The sequence below is a fragment of the Schistocerca serialis genome, chromosome 2, assembly GCF_023864345.2.
Source record: "Schistocerca serialis cubense isolate TAMUIC-IGC-003099 chromosome 2, iqSchSeri2.2, whole genome shotgun sequence".
Lineage (NCBI taxonomy): Eukaryota > Metazoa > Arthropoda > Insecta > Orthoptera > Acrididae > Schistocerca > Schistocerca serialis.
Genome location: NC_064639.1, coordinates 437,949,135 through 437,969,980, shown reverse-complemented (window position 1 = coordinate 437,969,980; position 20,846 = coordinate 437,949,135). Strand labels below are relative to the sequence as shown.

Genomic DNA, 20,846 nt, shown 5'->3' with positions numbered 1-20,846 from the left:
TTAGAGTGTGTGTCTGATTCAGTTCCACTTCCTTCTCTTGATTTGGATGGTGATTTGTTCATCTCTAGTTCTGTTCCAAAGACTTTAAGCATTTCTCTAAGACATGTACTGACAAAGACTTACAAACTCTTGGTGATTGTAGAGGTAATCTTCTAAGTTTCACATCTGTATAGAAGCAATGCTTTCACGTTTCTTCTAAATATTCACAGTTCACTTGTTATGGAAATCTCTCTTGCCCTCCGTAATGCATACAGCTGGATGAAGGCTCCATTTGCCTTTCAGATTATTGTTCTGCCATCAGCACCTGCACTTTTCTCTTCAGTAACTACACCCCCCAACGTTTGTGAACTCCTTCATGTTCTTAACGTCCTCGTTGTTTGCTCTCAGCTTTCTTGTACCCCTTGTATTGCTTTTCATAATCTTTGTATTGGTGACATTCGCTTTCAATCCAACAATCTTGGCTTCATATCCAAGGTCCTGCAGCTTTCCTTCCATGTCAGTATGGTTCTGCGAGAGGAGGCAGATGTTTCTTGAAAACACACGATCATCCAACCACTCAGTCCATCCTTATTGTATCCTTTCTTCTTGTTCTCCTCCTCCTCCTCCTCCTCCTCTGCCACTTTTCTCATAACTTCATCCAGTACAAGTAAAAAGATAGATGGAGATAAAGAATCAAACTCTAGACTTAACTGGCAATGGCTCCATAACTTTACCCTCATGAATGATTCAGCATTTTTAGTTATTGTAAGTCTCTGTATTAACCTTTAGTATCTTTTCTGCTATTGTATACTACTTCATAGGTTTCCACATATGACTTGTTTTAATGAAGTTGAAGGCCTCTTCAAAGTCTAAAGAAAGACACTGAAGTCTAGTGATGTGTATATTTGATTGTTTAATAAAGACTCCTAAGGGTGTTTCTTTGATCTGTACAAGAATGATTACTTTTAAAACTGGGTTGTTACTTTCTCATATGCAAGTTCAACTTGCACCTTGATTCTATTAAGGATAATTTGTGCAAACACTTTTCTTGGAATCGTAAGGAAGCCGATTCCCCTCCAGTTATCGCAGTTGGTGATGGCTCCTTTTTTGGGCAATTTGACGAGGAGCCCTTCTCTCCACTCCTGTGGCACACTCCTCAAATTGTAGTTCTTCATCAAAAGAGGGTAAAGATGATCAGTGGCTGTGCCTGGGTCAGTGGTCAGAAGTCATGGAGCAGTGTTTTCTGCCACTGGGGCCTTTCCATTCTTTACTTGCTTTATTGCTAACTTAATCTCTTCCTTTGAAAGTGGCTCTGAACTAATCATATTTTCTATCATTTCAGGATCACCTTCATATTCGGGTTCCCTTTTATCGTGTGCATTCAGCACCTCCATGAAGTGTTCTGCATCTGCAACTATACTCTGCGAATCACCTTGAGGTGCATAGCCATCTTGAAAGTTGTGTGTCATTGTTGGCAAGGTGCCCTTGTTTGCTTATTACAGGTTGACTGTGGGTGACTTTCTTTTTGTCAAGGATCCTTGTGACATTGTAGAGCTCCTTCATGTCTCCAGCAGCAGTTGCTATCTGTACCTTCTCTGCCAATTCTGAGACCCACTTTGCGTGATTGGCTGTAACACTTTTTTTCACCTTCATGTAATCATCTTTATGTTCTTCCTGTAGTTTAATTCTCCAGAGCCATGTCTTGTTACTGTTTAATTTTAGTTTTACTCCTGTCCGTTGTCTGATACAATTTCAAATTGTTTCTGACATCTATTCCTTTCTTCTTGGGTTCCTCAAGCAAATAATTTTTTCAGCTTTGATCCTCTCCCAGACTTCATTAATGTCCTCTTCATCATGACCTCTTCATTTTTCAACTTTGCAATGTAAAATCTCTTCTTTTGAGTTGGAAACAATTTCTCTTAGTGGCATTCCCTCATTGTAGTGTTATAGGCACTTTGCTGTTCCTTATCTATATAAACGATTTGCGAGACAATCTGAGCAGCCGTCTTAGGTTGTTTGCAGATGATGCTGTCGTTTATTGACTAATAAAGTCGTCAGAAGATCAAAACAAATTGCAAAACAATTTGGAAAAGATATCTGAATGGTGCGAAAATTGGCGGTTGACCCTAAATAACGAAAATGTGAGGTCATCCACATAAGTGCTAAAAGGAATTTGTTGAAGTTCGATACATGACAAAATCAGTCTAATCTAAAAGCTGTAAATTCAACTAAATACCTACGTATTACAATTACAAATAACTTAAATTGGAAGGAACACACAGAAAATGTTTCCAGGGGAAGGCTGACCAAAGACTGCATTTTATTGGTAGGACACTTAGAAAAAGTAACAGATCTACTAAGGAGACTGCCTACACTAGGCTTGTCCATCCTCTTTTAGAATAATGCTGCACGGTGTGGGATCCTTTCCAGATAGGACTGACGGAGTACATCGAAAAAGTTCAATGAAGGGCAGCACGTTTTGTATTATTGCGAAATATGGGAGTGTGTGTCACAGAAATGATACAGGTTTTGGGCTGGACATAATTAAAATAGAGGCGTTTTTTGTTGCAATGGAATATTCTCATGAAATACCAATCACCAATTTTCTCCTCAGAATGTGAAAATATTTTATTGACACTGAACTACAGAGGGAGAAACAATTACCACGATAAAGTAAGGGAAATCAGAGCTTCTACAGAAAGATATAGGTGTTCATTCTTTCCGTGCGCTATACGAGATTGAAATAATTGTGAGGTTGGTTCGATGAACCCTCTGCCAGGCACTTAAATGTGATTTGCAGAGTATCCATGTAGATGTTGAAGTATCTTGATGCAAACATGTGCAGACGCAAGACAGTGCTCACTGCCTATCTGCTCCCCTTTGGTTTCTCACGTTTGAGAGATTTTCTCCTATTTTTTTCCCCCTAAAATGGTCAATTTGATTTTGAGTTTAACTATTTGGAGACATGCAAGACATTTTGACATTCTTTATGAGGGAAGATGACCCACCAATAATTAGACCATTATTGGACCAGAAATCCACAAAAGTTCTCCATTATTCATGTTGTCCACACCATATCATCTCATCACTTCCTTCAGAGCAAGAGTGTCTGCACCCACCTTTACTTTAAAATCATCATCGTAATTAAAATGTCTTTCCTGCATGTGTTCTGGACTGTTTTCTGGAGTTCTGCATAGACGTTGGATTTAAACTCTTCAATAGTTTCTTCATTTCTTTTACCTAAGAGCAGTCCCAATCCCTCAAAGAGGGATCATCATTATTTGGATTTTCAGAACACAGGAATATATGCGCAGTCAAGGTCTCCAGTTCTCCAAATTCATTCTATTTACAAAGGTTGTTATTAGGTCTGCCTGGCTGCTTCTTATTTTCTTTAATACTCTCTTTATCAGAAAAGTTCCAGGACAGGTTTTTTGTGTCTGTGTTGCAGTACTAAAAAGGAACAAATGTTTTTTTCATGTTACCTGAATGTGTGTGTTCTTGAAATGAACTGGGCCGTGTTTCCGTTAGAACTCACTGGGTGGCAGGGCTATGCTTCGTAAAAGACTGTTTGGATTCTTGGCACATTATTCATGGTGACACAGTTGATGCTGCTTGTGAGCAAAGCCTGAACAATAATTTCTCTGTTAATCTCAGGAAAAGGACAAAGGTTAAGCAAGCATATGCAGACAAGACACTTCCAAGAAGTCAGCTTTTCGAGTGGCACACAATGTTTTGTGAGGGTAGGGATTCAGTGCAAGTTGATCCCAGATATCAGATGATGTATTATATAAGAACAACTTTGAATCATAATGTATGTCATAAGATTTTAGCCTAAGATTTAAGGAAACGTAATGCAAAACTCATCCCTCACGCACTAACGGATAAACAGAAAGAGGAAATACAAAGAATTTTTGCTGAAGTACTGGATAGAGCCAGACATGATCCCTCATGTCTGTCAAAACTTTTTGCTGGGGATGAAAGGTATGACTCTCACACGAAGTGTCAAAGTGCTGAATAGCGGAGTCCTGGCTCACCAGCCTTGAAAAAAAGTCAAATGACAACCATAGAGAACAAAAACAATGTTGATCACAGTGTTTGATAGGAAAGGATTAGGTCTCCGAGAGTATTTTCCTCCAGCTCAAGCAGTGAACCAATGAACCAAACTGTTTACATTGAAATCTTGAAACATTTACGACAAGCAGTTAGGTGTCACCACCCTGATTTGTGGTGTTCTCAGGACTGTTTTGTACTGCATGACAGTGCAAGACCCCATATTGGTTATCTGTTACCAAGTATCTGGCCAGACATTGTTGTTATCATCTCACATCAGCCATACTTGCTTGACCTTTCATGCCTTGATATTTTTTCTTGCTTTCACGAGTGAAAAGGCAAATGAAAAGAAAGCTTCGTCAGGATATCACAGATATCCAGAAAGCCGTGACAAATGATTTTTTCAAACATTGCAGCTGAAAATTTCTCTACTTGCTTCCAATATCTCCAGAAACATTGGCAAGTGTGTGTATAGATATCCAAGGGGACTACTTTGATAGTTGTTTGGGTCATTACCTGGTAAGTCCAATTTTCTTCTTTCTTTCTTTCTTTTTTTTTTTACCCAGTCCAGGAACTTTTCTGACAAAGGGGATGTATTGATTTTAAGCTGTATGGGCTATTGGATATATAGATTTTAAGCAGTTATGGGCTATCAGCATACAACTATCGATTGCCATGGTGAGCTGCAACCACTGAGCCTTGGCATTTGCTCCCAACCAAGGTGTTATAGGGGAAGGAATGTTATTTCCTAAAATTCCGTTTGTGTGATTGGGTTATACTGCCATTTCTTGATCGTCATAGCCTTGTCTGTGGTAATGGAGTGTGCCACTGGAAGGTGAGTTTGACATTTGCTTAAGAGAGGCTATCTAAGTCCCATCACTGTACCGTATGCCCCGAATGAATGAATGAATGAATGAATGACTGAATGAATGACAGGAATGATAATTATCGGTGTATAGTGCCATTGATTCTTAGTAAGCAGAAAGGCAGAAGGTTACAAACAGACTCTTGTTATGAATTTTCTCTCTCTCTCTCTCTCTCTCTCTCTCTCTCTCTCTCTCTCTCTCTCTTTGTCTCTCTCCAGATGCTTATGCAAATGTTGCAGTGTCTGACTGACATTTCATAAAATTTTCTCATCCTTTTTGGTGTCCGAAATAATTACCATATACTAAAGGATGGTCATGGTTTTCATTTAATCTTTTATACATCAAAGAGATTAAATGTAAAATGAGAAGCCATACTGGTTTCTAGTTATACTAGTTCAAACTTGCATTGACCATGAAAGTAAGATAAATTTTTGTAACTCTTTCTGTAATAATGAGTAAGTGTGATAATGCAGACACTTTAATCTGCCAGTCAGCTATGAGAGTAAGCCAACGAGAGCTAGGACTGCCACAGGAACAGGAGTGGTGCAGGAAAGAAATCCCACCTTCCTCTTGCAGGGCTGACAGCCTGCATCCTAGCCCATGCTTCTGCGAAAGCAGAACTGACATGCACTCATAATGAATGCTGAGCATTTTTCCATTACTGGTATCAGTACTCAAACCCATGATTGACCTGGAGTAGCCACTGCATTCATTTAAAAAAAACAACGATCACCACAACAAATTCGGTCATGATTCCTGCAACTGCTTCATGAGGCTATTAATGCCATAAACAATAGCACAGGCCAGACATTTACCAGTATCTTACCGTAGTTCAAAACACATTCTCCTAAAATTGCTACATCAAAATGTCTACCTATTATAAATTTATTTCAAGCCCTCACACCCAAAAAGGCTCTTTTACTTCATCTCACAAATACTTTTACTTTATACCTCCATAGCTAGAAATTCTGAGATGTGCTTTATAGTATTACATTAGTATTTCAGTTTGTAATAAGCCCAACATCTTCAAAAATTCTGCAAAATAGCTGTTTGTTCAAAACAAAAATGAACTTCAGTGTTTATAGAAAAAGTTGCTTATGTGTGTTTTGTAAGGCTTCAAAAATGTTAATGATTCAGAAGTATAAAGAACATAACATGTCTGCAGTGTTACTTGCAGGTATCTTCACAGATTTGATGATGAGTTAGAACAAATAGAACTTAAAAGAACCATTGGTGGACATAGATCACGGCAGCATGCCAGCCGTGAGGATATAATTCGTATGACAATACTGAAAGATAGAGAGGATTATGAAACTGGAGGTATAGGTGAGTTTTACAACTAAACCTGTCCTAGCCATTCTGCTGGCTTTTCACATATATGATCCTGTTTATTATAATATGTAAATCTGCAAGTGCCGGCCGAAGTGGCCGAGCGGTTCTAGGCGATACAGTCTGGAACCGCGCGACCACTACGGTCGCAGGTTCGAATCCTGCCTCGGGCATGGATGTGTGTGATGTCCTTAGGTTAGTTAGGTTTAAGTAGTTCTAAGTTCTAGGGGACTGATGACCTGAGAAGTTAAGTCCCATAGTGCTCAGAGCCATTTGAACCATAATCTGCAAGCTATTTGTTACTGTCAAGATGAATACAGTGCAGTTTTCTTTCACCCCAATTCATTTGGAATTAGATTCTATATTGAATCTTTTTGTAAAGGAAAGTAGTTCTCAAACTGAATATGATCTGTGGATCACAGAACTAACTAATGTGTAGATGTTTGTGGTAAGCTTTTTAATATGTAAGTGAAAAGTGCGGCTCACTAGTTGTGACATGGTAGTGAATAAAACAGTGACCGAAATATAGAATAAATTTCCTTCACTTCACATCTATGGTCACAATTTTTGTCATCAGACTGCCAGTTTCAGTCTAGAATGACCATCTTCAGATTTGCAGCAAAATATGAGAAAAAATACAAATACAATAGCAGATTGTCTACAGCTTAAAACAATAAAATAAACCACAATGAAAAGTACTGCTGGCATACATGTACATTTGTGCACTTGAAATATGAAGAGGCATATCAGCTTTATAAAAACACGTCCTAATGTACTGGAGCCATAGTGCCATCATCAAATGTTAAACATGAAATCAGCACCAGCATTGTCGAATATGTGTAAATAACAGCATATGCAAGAGTCATCTTGTCAGCAGCACTACTGTTCAAAACAAACGACTGTACAGTAGCCACAAAATGTTTGTGTTGCAAGTTCACCAGGTGTGTCTACTGTAGGCATACACACATTCTTCAATGATTAATTGTACAACGTAAAATAAAGGGGAATACAATCACTTAAGTCTGTGAAGTGCTTATTAGGTGTAAGAGAAATTACAGTAATAAAAAGGGATAAAATAAAGCATGACAGAAGTTAGATTGTTAAAAAGGGGAAGAATTAAGAGACGGTAATTGACGTATGCTCAAGTGCCAAGATTATAGATAATGACATAAATAATTAACAGCTTTGAGTGCACAGAATAATATAAAAATTATAAAACAGATAGCTAAAGAAGCCACAATGAAATAAAACAGACTGCCACACATTATCAGCGCCCTCTATTATTGCTAATGAAAGAACACTGCATAGGCGAGAAGTAGTTAGAACAACGTGACTGCCAGAGGTACCCCTGTACCCTGTGGCACACCGTTGCTAGAAAAGAATGATAAAACCCCATACCAGTGCAAGAGAAAGATTACCTAGTTAATGAAATATATTATATAAACACAGAAGGAACAAGAAAACACAAGAGTTGTGTGAACAATGTAAGAAAATTAAGTAAATATGTAAGGCATTCTGTGCTGGGTGAAACCATCGGCAAGCTATATAAAATGGAGGCATTCAGTGACTCAAACAGAACATTGTCAAACAAAGCAAAGTAGGCGTTGGGCACGGAATCACTCTACCTATAAAGCAGTTTTGTTAATTATTTCTTTTTCGCTTTATAAATGTCAAGCTCCTCTAAGAAATTAAGAATGCGGCCTTCTTCCACCCTGTGGAGAATCCACATACTTTTTTCAGTGTTCCCTATATAATGACCAGTTTCAGATAAATGCTGTCCCAAAGCAGTTTTGTTCCGTGGTGTGAAAGCTCTTTAAACCCTAAGTTAAAAGAGAAGCCCATTTGACCATTATAATATTTGTCACAGTTACTGCAATCAATCCTGTATACTCCAGAGCCATCAAATTTGTCATGCATCCTTTTCAGTTTGTGTTTTATTCACAGCTTTAGGGTGTTGTTAACTTAGGGTAGCTAACTTACGAAGAATAGTTCTTGTTAACAGAATCTTCTGTCGGTTCTTGGTAGAACAACATTATAATAAATGAAAAGCACCAGTTTACTTTTGTTCTACAATATTGTAGAACAAAAGCAAACTGGTGCTTTTCATTTATTGAGCATTGTTCTGTGTACCGAGGAAAATATTTTACTGAATTAAGGTTTACAACACATCACTTCACATGTTGGTAAGGCGGATGTTCAGTGAGTAATTGTTGAAAGTAAAATGGCATGTGAAGTGGCTGGGATGACAAAATTTGAAATTGTGGACACCGCTGTTAAGGTCAATAAAGCTTTATCTGTTCAAAATGGAGAATCATGAGAGCCGTATTTTAAAGGGTCTTAATATCAAGTTAGAGAAGGAGAAAGCATTGGTTAACCGAGCTGACAGTGAGAGTATGGCAGTTCTTGTATATGAAGATGACTGCATTAGGAAAACAGAAGAGCTTCTTGCAGAAAACGATATTATAGAAATTCACAGAGACCCAACTGAAAAGTTTGTCTGGTTTGCGAAGAAAGATTGACAGCTCCCAGTTTCTTCTTAACAAATATGGAAAGAAATCACCTAAAATGATGAATTGCAAACTTCCCTAGCTTCGGTCTCAAGTTAAGATTCACAAAGATGTGAAATCTGGTTCATCTGATCGTGAAAAATATGTCATCACCATCCTATAAATTAAATAAATTTCTTAACAACGATCTTAAATCAGTTTACTCATTAGATAATTATTTTGGGGTCAAAAACAGTTTGGAGCTAGCAAATGCGATCACGGATGTACAATGTCCCAGTAAAAGAAAGTATTGACTTCACAGACATAATCTCCTATCCCATAGTAAGATTAGTACTGCAGAGTGTACTCAAGTAGTTGAATTTCTAGAATTTGTTTGAGCTTACTATTTTTTTACCTTCAATGACAAAATATATTTTCAAAAAGATGGGCTTGGGTTGGGTAATATCCTAGCTGGTACTTAAACAGATATTTTTGTGAATGATTTAGAATGTAAATTTTTGCCAAGTTTCCACATCTAAAAGATAAAGTGATTTATTATAAATGTTATGTTGATGACATTTAGGTGACACCAGTGAGGTCAATGCATTTGCCCAAGCCATTGCTAGCATGCACCCAAAAATAACTTTTCCTACTGAAGTTGAAAAAGAGATCTCTATTAAGTACAATGACCTTGCCCTTAGGAATGTTTATAAAAACTAGTTTTCAATTTTCAGGGAACCTACTTGTGCAGAGAGTTTCATCATTGCCAGTTCATGCCATCCTCCCTGATACAAAAAAAGGCCTTCTTCACCTCCACGATTCACCGGCTCCTTTATTTACGTTTGGCCAAAAGCGAAATTCGTAAAGAACTCAGCATTTTGTGGTAGCTAACAGCTTTTCCGTAAATGTCACGTGTCCTTCCAGTAGGTTGAAGAAATGTATAACAAACAGCAGGCACGCACACACACACACGCACACACACACACACACACACACACACACACACACACACACACACACACACACTCAAAATAGAACCAGTAAAGAAAGAACGAAAAACATTCCTATGAAATTTAATGGCAAAGTGTCCCTGAAAATAGAAAAATGTTTTAGGAAATTTGATGTCAGATGTGGCTTTCAGGTTAACACCACCCTAAAACTGCGAGTAAAACATAAACTGAAAAGGACGCATGACAAACTTGATGCCTCTGGAGTATACAGGATTGATTGCAGTAACTGTGACAAATATTATATCGGTCAAATGTTCTGCTCTTTTAACTTAAGGTTTAAATAGCTTTCAGAGCCATGGAACAAAACTGCTTTGGAACAGCATTTATCTGAAACTGGTCATTATATAGGAAACATTGGGGTGGAAAAAGGCCACATTCTTAATTTGTTAGAAGAGCTTAAAATTTATAAAGCGAAAAAGAAATAATTAACAAAACTGCTTAATTGGCTGAGCAATTTCATGCCCACTGCCTACTTTGCTTTGTTCGACAATGTTCTGCTTTAATCACTGAATGCCTCCATTTTGTATAGTTTGCTGATAGTTTCACCCAGTACAGAGTGCCTTACATATTTACTTAATTTTCTTACATTGTCCACACAACTCTTGTGTTTTCTTGTTCCTTCTGTTTTTATATAGTATACTTCATTAACTAGATAATTTTGCACTTGCACTGGTATGGGGTTTTATCATTCTTTTCTTGCAATAGTGTGCCGCAGGGTACGAGGGTCATTCTGGCGTTCACATTTCTCTAATCCATTCTCATCTATGCAGCTTTCTGACATTAGCAATAACCGAGGGCACTGATTATGAGTGGCAGTCTTTTTTATTTCATTGTGGCTTCTTTAGCTATTTGTTTTATAATTTTTGTATTATTCTGTGCACTCTGAAAGCTATTCATTATTTATGTCATTATCTATAATCTTGGCACTTGAGCCTATGTCAATTACTTTCTCTTAGCTTTTCCCCATTTAACATTATAACTTTTGACATGTTTTATTTCATCACTTTTTATTACTGTAATATATCTTGCACCTTATAAGGCCATTACAGACTTTGCTGATTGTATTCCCCTTTATTTTACGTTGTACAATTAATCAATGAAGACAGTGTGTGTGCCTACAGAAGCAACTTCTGGTGAACTTGCAACACAAACATTTTGTGGCTGTTGTACAGCTGTTTGTCTGTTTGTTTTGAACAGCAGTGTTGCTGTCAAGATGAATCTTGCATATGCTGTTATTTATACATATTTGATGACACAATGCTAATTTTGTGTTTAATATTAGACTTTCTCTACGGCTCCAGTGTATTAGGATGTGTTTTTGTAAAACAGATATGCCTCTTCATATTTGAAGTGCACAAATGCACATGTATGTCAGTAGTACTTTTCATTATGGTTTATTTTATTGTTTTAGGCTATATACAATCTGCTAATGTATTTGTATTTTTTCCCATATTTTGCTGCAGACCTGGAGATGGCCATTATAGACCGAAACCGGTAGTCTGATGAAAAAAAAAGTGACCATAGACATGAATTAAAGGAAGAAAAGTGTGTCTCAACTACAGCGTTGAGAATCTTTTCACTTAAGATCATTTCACTTCTGACCTAATTCTTTTGTAAACAGGTGTGGTGTACTTTGGTTTTTCTGACATGTTCCACCCATCCTTAAAGATCTTACTTTCAATGTAGGGAACAAAATCTGTCCGATTTACAAGACAATTCCATTTTCATCATTTTTTCACTAAATTTTGTTCAGCAGTAATGAATTTTGAATTCCAGAGTTTCATTTCTTTGTACAGCACTGACTGGTGGATGTAATTTGCTTGGGGACATTAATTAAATTTTTAGCATGTACGAGGTTTTCCATAAGTACCTCTGAGGTTTCAGATGATTGTGCAAAAACTAGAAGACATTCAGTAAGGAACACATTATTGGATAGAGCATCTCCCCAAGTTTCAATTTGTAATATGTGTGTCAGAACATGTAGGCAAACCATCCACTACATGTCATATCTATTTGGTTGGCATCTACAGATAGGCAATTCAATGAACAGGTTTCCAAAGAGGGCTGCTATCGCACCTCCTGCGCGACACCAGTGGCGGTGGCGGCAGCAACAGCAGTGTCAATGAATTACTCACACATCTTACCTTCTGCCACATCACAAATGATGCCCATATTGAGCAACTGCAGTGTGGGTTTAAAACTTAGAGATATGCTCTATCTAGTGATATGCGTCTTTATTTTCTGTGTGTTTCTTAGTTTTCGCGCAGTCATATTTTGAAATCCTGGAGGCACTAATGAATAACACTTTATATTTGATGTCATCATCTAGAAATAGATGCCAGTTGGTATTTAATTGGTGGGATTATTTATTTTCTTCATTAATATTAAAGCTTTCTCAGCTCAGTTCATGTACCTTACCCCATTTTCTCCAAGAAGTACAAAGGTCTCTGCCCCAAGTTACGGAACACCACAGGGATAAAAATACACTGATATACACACTTCCACTCATGTATTTCCATTGTAAATTAGTTTTCCAACACTGTGTATAGTTTTAAAGTCTTATTTATCCCCTGGGTGAACATGCCTCAGTCAACACAAAGAAATAGTACAGCAGCTGTGTAGTCAATTCACTTAAGGGGGATTCTGATACAGTATTGGTATCTTACATGTGAAGAAGAGCAGTGATGTGGTTGTGTTGACAAGCAGGAGTATGTTCAAAAGATGCAGGGATTACTATCTATTCCAGTGTATCACACTATGCCGACCCAACAAGAAGGGTGAAGAGGAAGACTGGCAATCTCCTGGAAAAAAAATATGGAAAAAAAAAGTTCCATGTTACAAGAGCTGTCAGGACTCTTAGCTCTTATTTTGCTGTCCCCCTTTGATTGTAAGGCCTTCCAAAGATAAGCAAGGAAGGCGTTCCTCTTGGGCCTGTTGTCAGTAACATTGGCATTCCAGCATACCGTGTAGCAAAATACCTTGCTACTCATGTCAATTAGATGGATTGCTTTTGAATTACTCTGGCATCTTAGTAAGTTTTGATGTATCTCCATGTTCCTTTGTCTAATTTGTTACAGTTAATTGAGGTTATGTTTTGCATTGAATTAACTAACCTGTTTCAACATGTATTGTATTCCACTTACCTTTTATTCAATGACCAGTTCTATGAGCAGACAGCTGGAGTCCAATGTGGAACCTGTTGTCACATTAATGTGACCACCTTTCAAAACTCTTTAAGAAAACACCTTTGGCATCTTGGACTGCTGCGAGACATGCAGGAAAAAGTGACTCATTTGACATCCGTTTGATAAAAGAATTGTTCAAATGATCTACGAAATACTTAACTAAGTAACTAACTGTTCATTGTATGGATCTGTAAACCTTGAAAATGTTCGAAAAAATATTCTCTTGCAAAGTTATTAATCAGTGGTATAATTTTCTTTTCAATTGTTGAATTCTTCTTGATATTGTAATTTCAATGAACGTTATTGTAGTTGCCAACATCGGATTCATTGATAAAATAAAGATTAAAATTAATGCAGAATGTAATATTATTTGAGCCTACCGTGTGTTTTAAAAGAAATGACAAAATATTAAACTCGTACTTGTGTCACCTGATAATTTAGTGTATTTCTAAAATATGAGCAGAAATGACATGCTGAAATTCACCTTCCGTTTGTGACGAGGTAATACAATGAAAGTAATATATTTGATGAGTTACAGGATGTTAATAATGTGCTGTCTTTGACATTTTGTACAAATGAATTCACTGTTTCTGGTGGTGATAATTTCACAGATCCAATTGTTTTCTTTCTTTCTGATGCAGAACTACCTGATATTCTTGCAACCAGCCAGTTGGCATTGTTACGTCAGTGGCAAGGCGAGTTACGCTTCCTACAAAAGTTCAGACTTAGACTGTTTTCAAAACGTTTCTTGTCCTCCATCATAGGAAAATCAGTGTCAAAGGAGAAACCTAACTCAGAGGTATGTCAAATAAATTTTTAACTTTACTAGATTTTTCAGTTACAGGTAGGAGGTCATTTAATTCATATTACGGTTATTACAGGTAGAAATGGTTGGTCAGAATTAATGTCCAGGTTCACACTGATAGTAAATAAGAATTTCTATGAGTATTACTTTACCTTTTTTTTTTCTCGGAATGATGTGGATGAAAAATATAATGTACCATAAGTGAGATACAGTCGGAAAAGTCTTTTATTTTCTCAACACAGCCATAATACACTAATCTATACTGATGGTTCCAAGCGAGTTGACAACCTAGGATGCCTGTTTTATGTCCTTTAGACTCAATGAATGAATGAATTCATTCTCTCTGGTTGCAGAGGCATAGTTAATCCTGAGGACATGGGATCTCACTGTGAGTACACTTAAAGCCATTCAGGTTATATGCCCATTGAGAAATAAATCCAGAATAACCTCAGTTCTCTTGTCCACTAACAGAGGTTGATAAAGTTGGTGATATTCTGATACCAGACTTCGTGGAATTTGGGCCGTTGAATGGGGGGCTGGAGCACCCAAGGAGTGGTACAACTTCATATTGTTGCACACAGTGCTGTTTCCCTTGCTGCTCATTGGTGAGATTCACCTTCTCCTATCCTTCCTCTGCTTTAGGCTTTGAGATTCCTCTTTTTCTTCATGCTTCCTGTGCGCTCCTGAATGCTGGCCCATGCTTCCTACATGCAACAGGTAACTGGGTAACACGTAATTCCCAGCAGCGGGTCAACAGGTAGGGTTCGCATGCGCACCCTGGTACAGGCCAGGCCTAGGGAGGGGTGATTACCTGAGCTGCTACCTTCCAAAATTGCTGATTGGTCCCTCTGTCAGGTGTGACCTGAGGTTTGAACAATCACGTAAGATGGATGAGCCCCCTCTGAGGGAGACACTGGCAATCATGAGGCATTTTCTCGCAATGAGTCAATCATTGTCTTCACAGCCCATGTCTACCAAATGTAAACGAAATGAAACTCCCAATTCAAAGACCCTCCCAGCTGCAGCATGGTTCCTCGTGGTTTCATGGTCATTACTTTTCAACAGTAAATCTGTTTCTCATTCAGAAAAGTGTTGATGCAATTGTTGGCCCTGTGAAATCTTGCTCTCATTTACACAATGACACTTTACTTTTGGAGAATACTCCTGATTCTCAAGTACAAAAACTGCTTGCCCCTTCACTTCTCCATGGCTATCCTGTTCATGTTGAGCCACTTAGAACCCTTAATTCATGCCATGGTGTTTACACTAGGCTGCTCAATGGTCTGACCAAGGCAGAAATCCAAACATACCTCTCTAATCAGGGTGCCATTCCGTCCATAGGATTATGAAAAAGGTAGAGGCATCCTTAGTGCTCACACACACACACACACACACACACACACACACACACACACACACACACACACACACACTTTTGCTCACCTTTGATAGAGTGGTGCTTCTGTCAAAGATCAAACCAGGCTATGAAGTTATCACAGTCCGACAGTACATTCTGAACACAATGTGCTGCTACCTGCATCATTATTTGAACCATACTCAAATGTCTTGTTGACACCCCAGCCAAACAAATGTGTAACCTGTGGTAGGATGTGCATCAGAACAACTGCCCCCCTCCGCCCCCGCTGTATCAACTGCAATGGTGACCATACCGCCTCCTCTCGAGATTGGCCCATGTATCTCGATGAGTGGGCTATCAAGGATATCTGGGTAAAGGAAAAAGTGACTTATGCGGTCGCTCACTGGTCATTGGTTAGTCTCACACCCTGCACTCTACCATCTGGCACTTACAGTATTGTTCTTGTTCTTGTTCTTGTTACATCTTGCTCCATGAAGAACATGGCCATGCAGATGTGCGACCTCAAATTCAGCATTATCCAGTGTCATGGTAGCATCGCTGTCTCCTCTTCCAGCTGTGCAGCAAGCCACCGAACATTCGCTTCCCTGGGCGAAGTCACCTGCTACATAACAAGCAGGCTGGAAAGGACAGAAGGAATACTCCCACGAAGACTTTCTACGTCCCTCCAGCCAACAAACATATGAGTCTTCCTCTACCAACTGGAAAGGCTCAAAGAAGTCAAACAAAGGCAAAAGTTCTTCTCCTTCACCGACTGAGATCCTCTTTGACGGTGTCGTCACGTGATACTCTTGCCCAGGCAACTCCGTGGCACTGGTGCGCACTGCCGACCGTTTTTCTGCCCTGGACCCTGCAGATAGACAGGGGGAGAATACAGACACCTCTGTGGATATCATGGTGCTGGATCCTCGAGCCTCTGCACGTTGTGGTAGTGAGTCTTTGAAGGCTGGCACTCGGCAGCTGCTGAGGTGACACCCCTTCAACTTTTCCCCTCTCTCCTCTCCTCATTATGACTCTCCTTCAATGGATCATTCGTGGCCTTCGATCAAACAGAGGATTTACAGCTGCTATTAGAATTGCAGTGTCTGCTTGTTCTCTGCCTCCAGGAAACAAAATTGTGTCCTCAAGACTGCTTTGAGCTCTCGCATTTCTTTCCAATCCATTTTGACACCCCACACCGGAGATAGCATTAAGTCTCGTGGATGAGTCATGCTGCTCGTACGGGATAACATTCATAGTCGACCCATCTCCCTGACTAGCCCCCTTCAAGCTGTTGCAGTCTGCCTTTTCCTTCCTCACTTGACCTTTCCCCTTTGTATTGTTTACATTCCTCTATCATTCGATGTTATCAGGACAGACTTCCTCCAGCTTATTGGGGAGCTACCTCACCACTTTCTGCTGCTTGGTGACTTTAATGCATGAAGGTTATTAGTTTGATTAATTTAAGTCTTTAGGGTTGATGTTGAAATTAATAGTCATCCTATGATGGTAAACTGTGTTCATTATAAACAATTGCTTGCACAGTGTCATTACATTCTTTGGGACAGCTAGCTGGATTTCATTCACTAGTAGCAGATGATATCACTGTGGATCCTGTTGCTATACCTTGGACCGGCATTTTTTGAAGATTTCTAGTTCCTCCCACTATCACTGTGCCTTCCTCCATTGGAAACGAGTCCGCAGATCATGGTCTCGCGGTCGTGTTCTTGCTTCCCAAGCACAGGGTCCCAGGTTCGATTCCCAGCTGGGTCAGGGATTTTCACCTGCCTCGAGGTGACTGGGTGATTGTGTTGTCTTCATCATTTCATCATCATTCATGAAAGTGGTGAGAATGGACTGAGCGAAGGTTGGGAATTTGTACCTGCGCTTATAACCGTGCAGTTGAGCGCCCACAAAATCATCATCCAGACGATGTTCACATTCGGATCTGGGCAGAGGGCACATTTCCCAGATACTGGTGTGAAGCGACTATCGTACCCATACCAAAGCCTGGTAAGGACAAACACCTTCCTTATAGCTACTGCACTAGTTCTCTCACCAGCTGTTTTTGCAAGGTGATGGAACATATGATTCCTGTCCAGCTGTTTTGGTGGCTCAAGTCTTGCAGTTTACTAACCACTGCACAGTGTGGATTTCGAGTACGCCGTTCTGCTGTTTGCCATCTCGTCACTTTGTTGATCAATGTCGCAAATGTTTTTATGCGGAAATCTCAGACTGTGGCCATGTTTTTCTATTTGGAGAAAGCCTACGGCCCCTGCTGGAGGGTTGGTATCCTCTGTACTTGTGGGGCTTCCGTGGCCTTGTTTCCTTCAGGCATTTTTAAACGAACAAGTTTTCAAGGTGCTTGTGGGTTCTGCCTTGTCAGACACCTTTCTCCAGGTAGACAGTGTAATTCAGGATTCTGTCCTGAGTGTTGTCCTCTTTGTTATTGCCATTAACCCTATAATGGCCTGTCTCCCGCTGGGCATCTCTGGATCCCTTTCCATTGATGATTTTGCCATCTATTGCAGTTCTCCACAGACTTGTCTCATTGAACAGCATCTTCAGCAATGTCTCGATCGCCTTCACTCATGGAGCATCGGCTGTGGCTTTTGTGTTTCCACTGACAAAACCATTTGTATGAATTTCTGGTGGTGCAGTTGCTTTCTTCCACCATCATTACATCTTGAGTCTGTTGCTCTTCCATTCGTTGAAACTAAGAAATTCGTAGGATTCATGTTTGGCCATTGGCGCCTTTTGTATTAGCCCAGTTGAGAGTCTGTATGCGGAAGCTGCTGAACTACCGCTGTCGTAGTGTATTTACTTTCTCCTCACCAGATATGCATGCAGTTTATCTGCCATGCGTGACCAGCTACCCTATGCCACCTCCTTCGATGACTCCTTTGATCGCCAGTATGGGGTGCATCCTTCTTCTCTGTTACTTCCTGGAGTTCGCTTTCAGCTCTTGCTCCGGCAGCTTAACTTCACTCAACCTGCAACCTTTCACCACCTTGGCTTTATGCGGCAGCCTGTGTTCACCTTGGCCTTCGTTCACTTCCTAAGGACACTACTCCAGCCTCGCTCTATCACCTTCAGTTTCACAAACTTTGCGTGGAACTTGGCAATAGTTCCTTTGTGTACACAGATGACTATCTGACTGTGGTATCGCGTATGCCGTCACCATTGGCACCAGTGTTTTTCAGTGTCTGCTTCTGGAACACTGCTCAGTATTTACAGCAGAGCTCTTTGCCCTGTATTAGGCCACACTATACATCTGGCGACACAGGCTTTTCAGTTGCGTCATCTGTTCCGACTCTCTCAGTGCCCTTCAAAGCCTCTGTGTGCTGTACACCTTGCATACCTTAGTGCAACGGGTTCAAGAAAGCTGTCACTTGCTCAGTCTTGATGGAGCCACTGTGATGTTTCTATGGGTTCCTGGTCACATTCTTACATTCCCTTCAGTCTCTGTGTTGCCGTCTGTCAGCAGATGGTGTCGCCTTGTCATCACCATTGGTCCTCCCTTCATGGGAACAAGCTCAGAGTTACTAAGCCTCTTCCAGTGGCATGGACGACCTCCACTCGGCACTCTCGCCGTGAGGGGATCGTTTTAGCTAGGTTGCACTGTTGACCACGTTCCACTTTTTATCCATTGTAGCAATATGGCAAAGGACATTTGATTTTTAGTTCAGGACCTCCGTTTGTCTATGACATATTTTATAGACCTTTTTCCATCATGTCCCTGTTTTTATCTGTCTTCTCTTCCATCGATTTGGGTTAACGTGTAGTTGTTTTTAACTCTTCTCTTTGTCTTCATGTTCTACAGTTCTGACATGAGCGCATATGACTCTAGTTGTTTTCACTCACTAAAATCAACCAAACAAAAAAACCATTACTAAGTTTCTTGATAGCAAAAACAGCAAAAAATTGCTTGTTACTAAAAAATTATCACTTTAAGATTTCCTTTTTTGCCAGACACGATGTTACTCAGCTTTTCGTGTAACATATTTTTCTTCCATGTTCTTTCTTTACTATGTGTTCATGTTGCCAAAATCTTGGTCAGTCAGCAAACACTTCTCCTGTTTTTGAATGACCTTTATTTTGCTATATCCAGGTTATAATCTTTATAATTACATAAAATAGTAGATATGTAGAAAATATGACAATTCCTGGTAGAATGCTAAAATATTTTTCAGCTTTTAAGGTTCATACATGTGTAAGTTTTAAACATGTTTCTGTAACTTACTGTTGCAGAATCAAAGTGACTCATCAGAAAGTACCAGTATAAATATCCTCCCTGAAGAAGACAAAGATTCAACATTACCAGCAAATGACGGAAATGAGATTGCACCAAATAAAACAGAGGCTGCAGAGGAACATATGGAAACTGACACTTGAACCTTATGCAGGATATGAAACATGCTGCTACATTCTGTGTTATACCAGGATAATCTTGGTATGCTGCATGAAGACAGACACAACTCATCAGTCCAGTTATTATTCACGTCATTGTGGACAGACAATGTCTTGATATTATTAAAGATATGCATGTTTGAGTTTGTGACTCTGGGCGTCCTCTGATTCCTGCTTTCAGTATATATATAGTATTTATTTGTTCAAGCTTGAAATGTTAATAGCTACTGTAAATACATGTTTATTTTTTAAATGTTATATATCTTTTATTTTATTAGTACCTTTAAACTTGTACTCATTGCTTAAAATACTATACTCACAGCTCTGTTCTTACTGTTTATTATCTATGTAATGTCAGAACTGTGTGTGTGTGTGTGTGGGGGGGGGGTGGTCTTAATTTGAATCCCACAATTTGACTGGAGGTGAAATGGGAGTGAGACACTGATAAGGTCAAGCTGAGATTTTTTGTGGTTGGAGAAGTACAAAATGACTTGAATGTCAGGCTAAGGAGGTAGATAAGGTGTTAATAAGGAAATGATACGCTGTGTTAATTTTTCGTTTGCTTTTAATGTTTCTTCATGTGTTTAGATGATCGTGCTGAAGAGCAGAGATGCTAGGTTATCACTTGAGTCCTAAGACCCACTTAATGAACATGTAAAATGTAGGTGATGTGTGTAGCCTCACACTCATAGTAGCCAGTTACTAGGACAAAAAGAGACACTGGCTGAACATTCTGCGCATAGTAACGTGTAACAGTGGTATTAGAGACCTCAAATTGTAAAAAGGAGCCAGTTTGTATGGCTCTAATTGAACTCTCAGGTTCAGTTGCATGCCACCTTGGGAGTGACAGACAGTGTAAACTCACTCACATAGTTTCTGCTGTCAGTTGTTGCTCATCCAAGGCATCGGTGTGGTCGAACTTTGCTACTGGCTGTAACTGTGTCCTGCTTGACGTTTGGTGACCTCTATATACTGATTTTGCGCCTGTGTGTCACTTTTTGCATCCAGTTTATAATCAGTGAGCATCAATCAACGGCAGTTTCTTAATGTGTATGACTCAATATTGAACTGGTGAAAGCGATTGACACTGTATGCGTCCGCCTAATCGTGAGACTTTACTCTTAATATTCATACCTAGCTGGCAGCCCTCCGTGGTTTGGTCATTATAGAGTTATTGTTCACTCAATCTTAAAAACTAAAGACATGCATCTGACTTTTGCACAATGATTGCTTTTTACCTGTCTGTCTGTCTGTTTTGCAGACAACCTCTTACGTAGGGCTACCATACCTATGATTAATCTTCTTGGGTATTAACTGCTTAAACTGCATTTAGTCCTTTATGTATATATAGGATTTGAAAATTTAACATCTA

General features: G+C 39.4%; 1 protein-coding gene across 2 annotated transcripts in view; it reads left to right on the top strand.

The window, feature by feature from the left end:
* The window catches only part of LOC126457308 (translation machinery-associated protein 16 homolog), a 46,322-nt gene extending 26,592 nt beyond the window's left edge, over positions 1–19,730 (top strand). For both annotated transcript variants that reach the window (XM_050093494.1, XM_050093493.1), the window contains 3 exons: positions 6,073–6,221; positions 13,547–13,704; positions 19,316–19,730. In XM_050093494.1, the coding sequence (XP_049949451.1) occupies positions 6,073–6,221; positions 13,547–13,704; positions 19,316–19,459 (451 nt within the window). In that variant the 3' untranslated portion in view covers positions 19,460–19,730. The remainder of the gene's footprint in view (positions 1–6,072; positions 6,222–13,546; positions 13,705–19,315) is intronic.
* Positions 19,731–20,846: the final 1,116 nt, after the last annotated feature.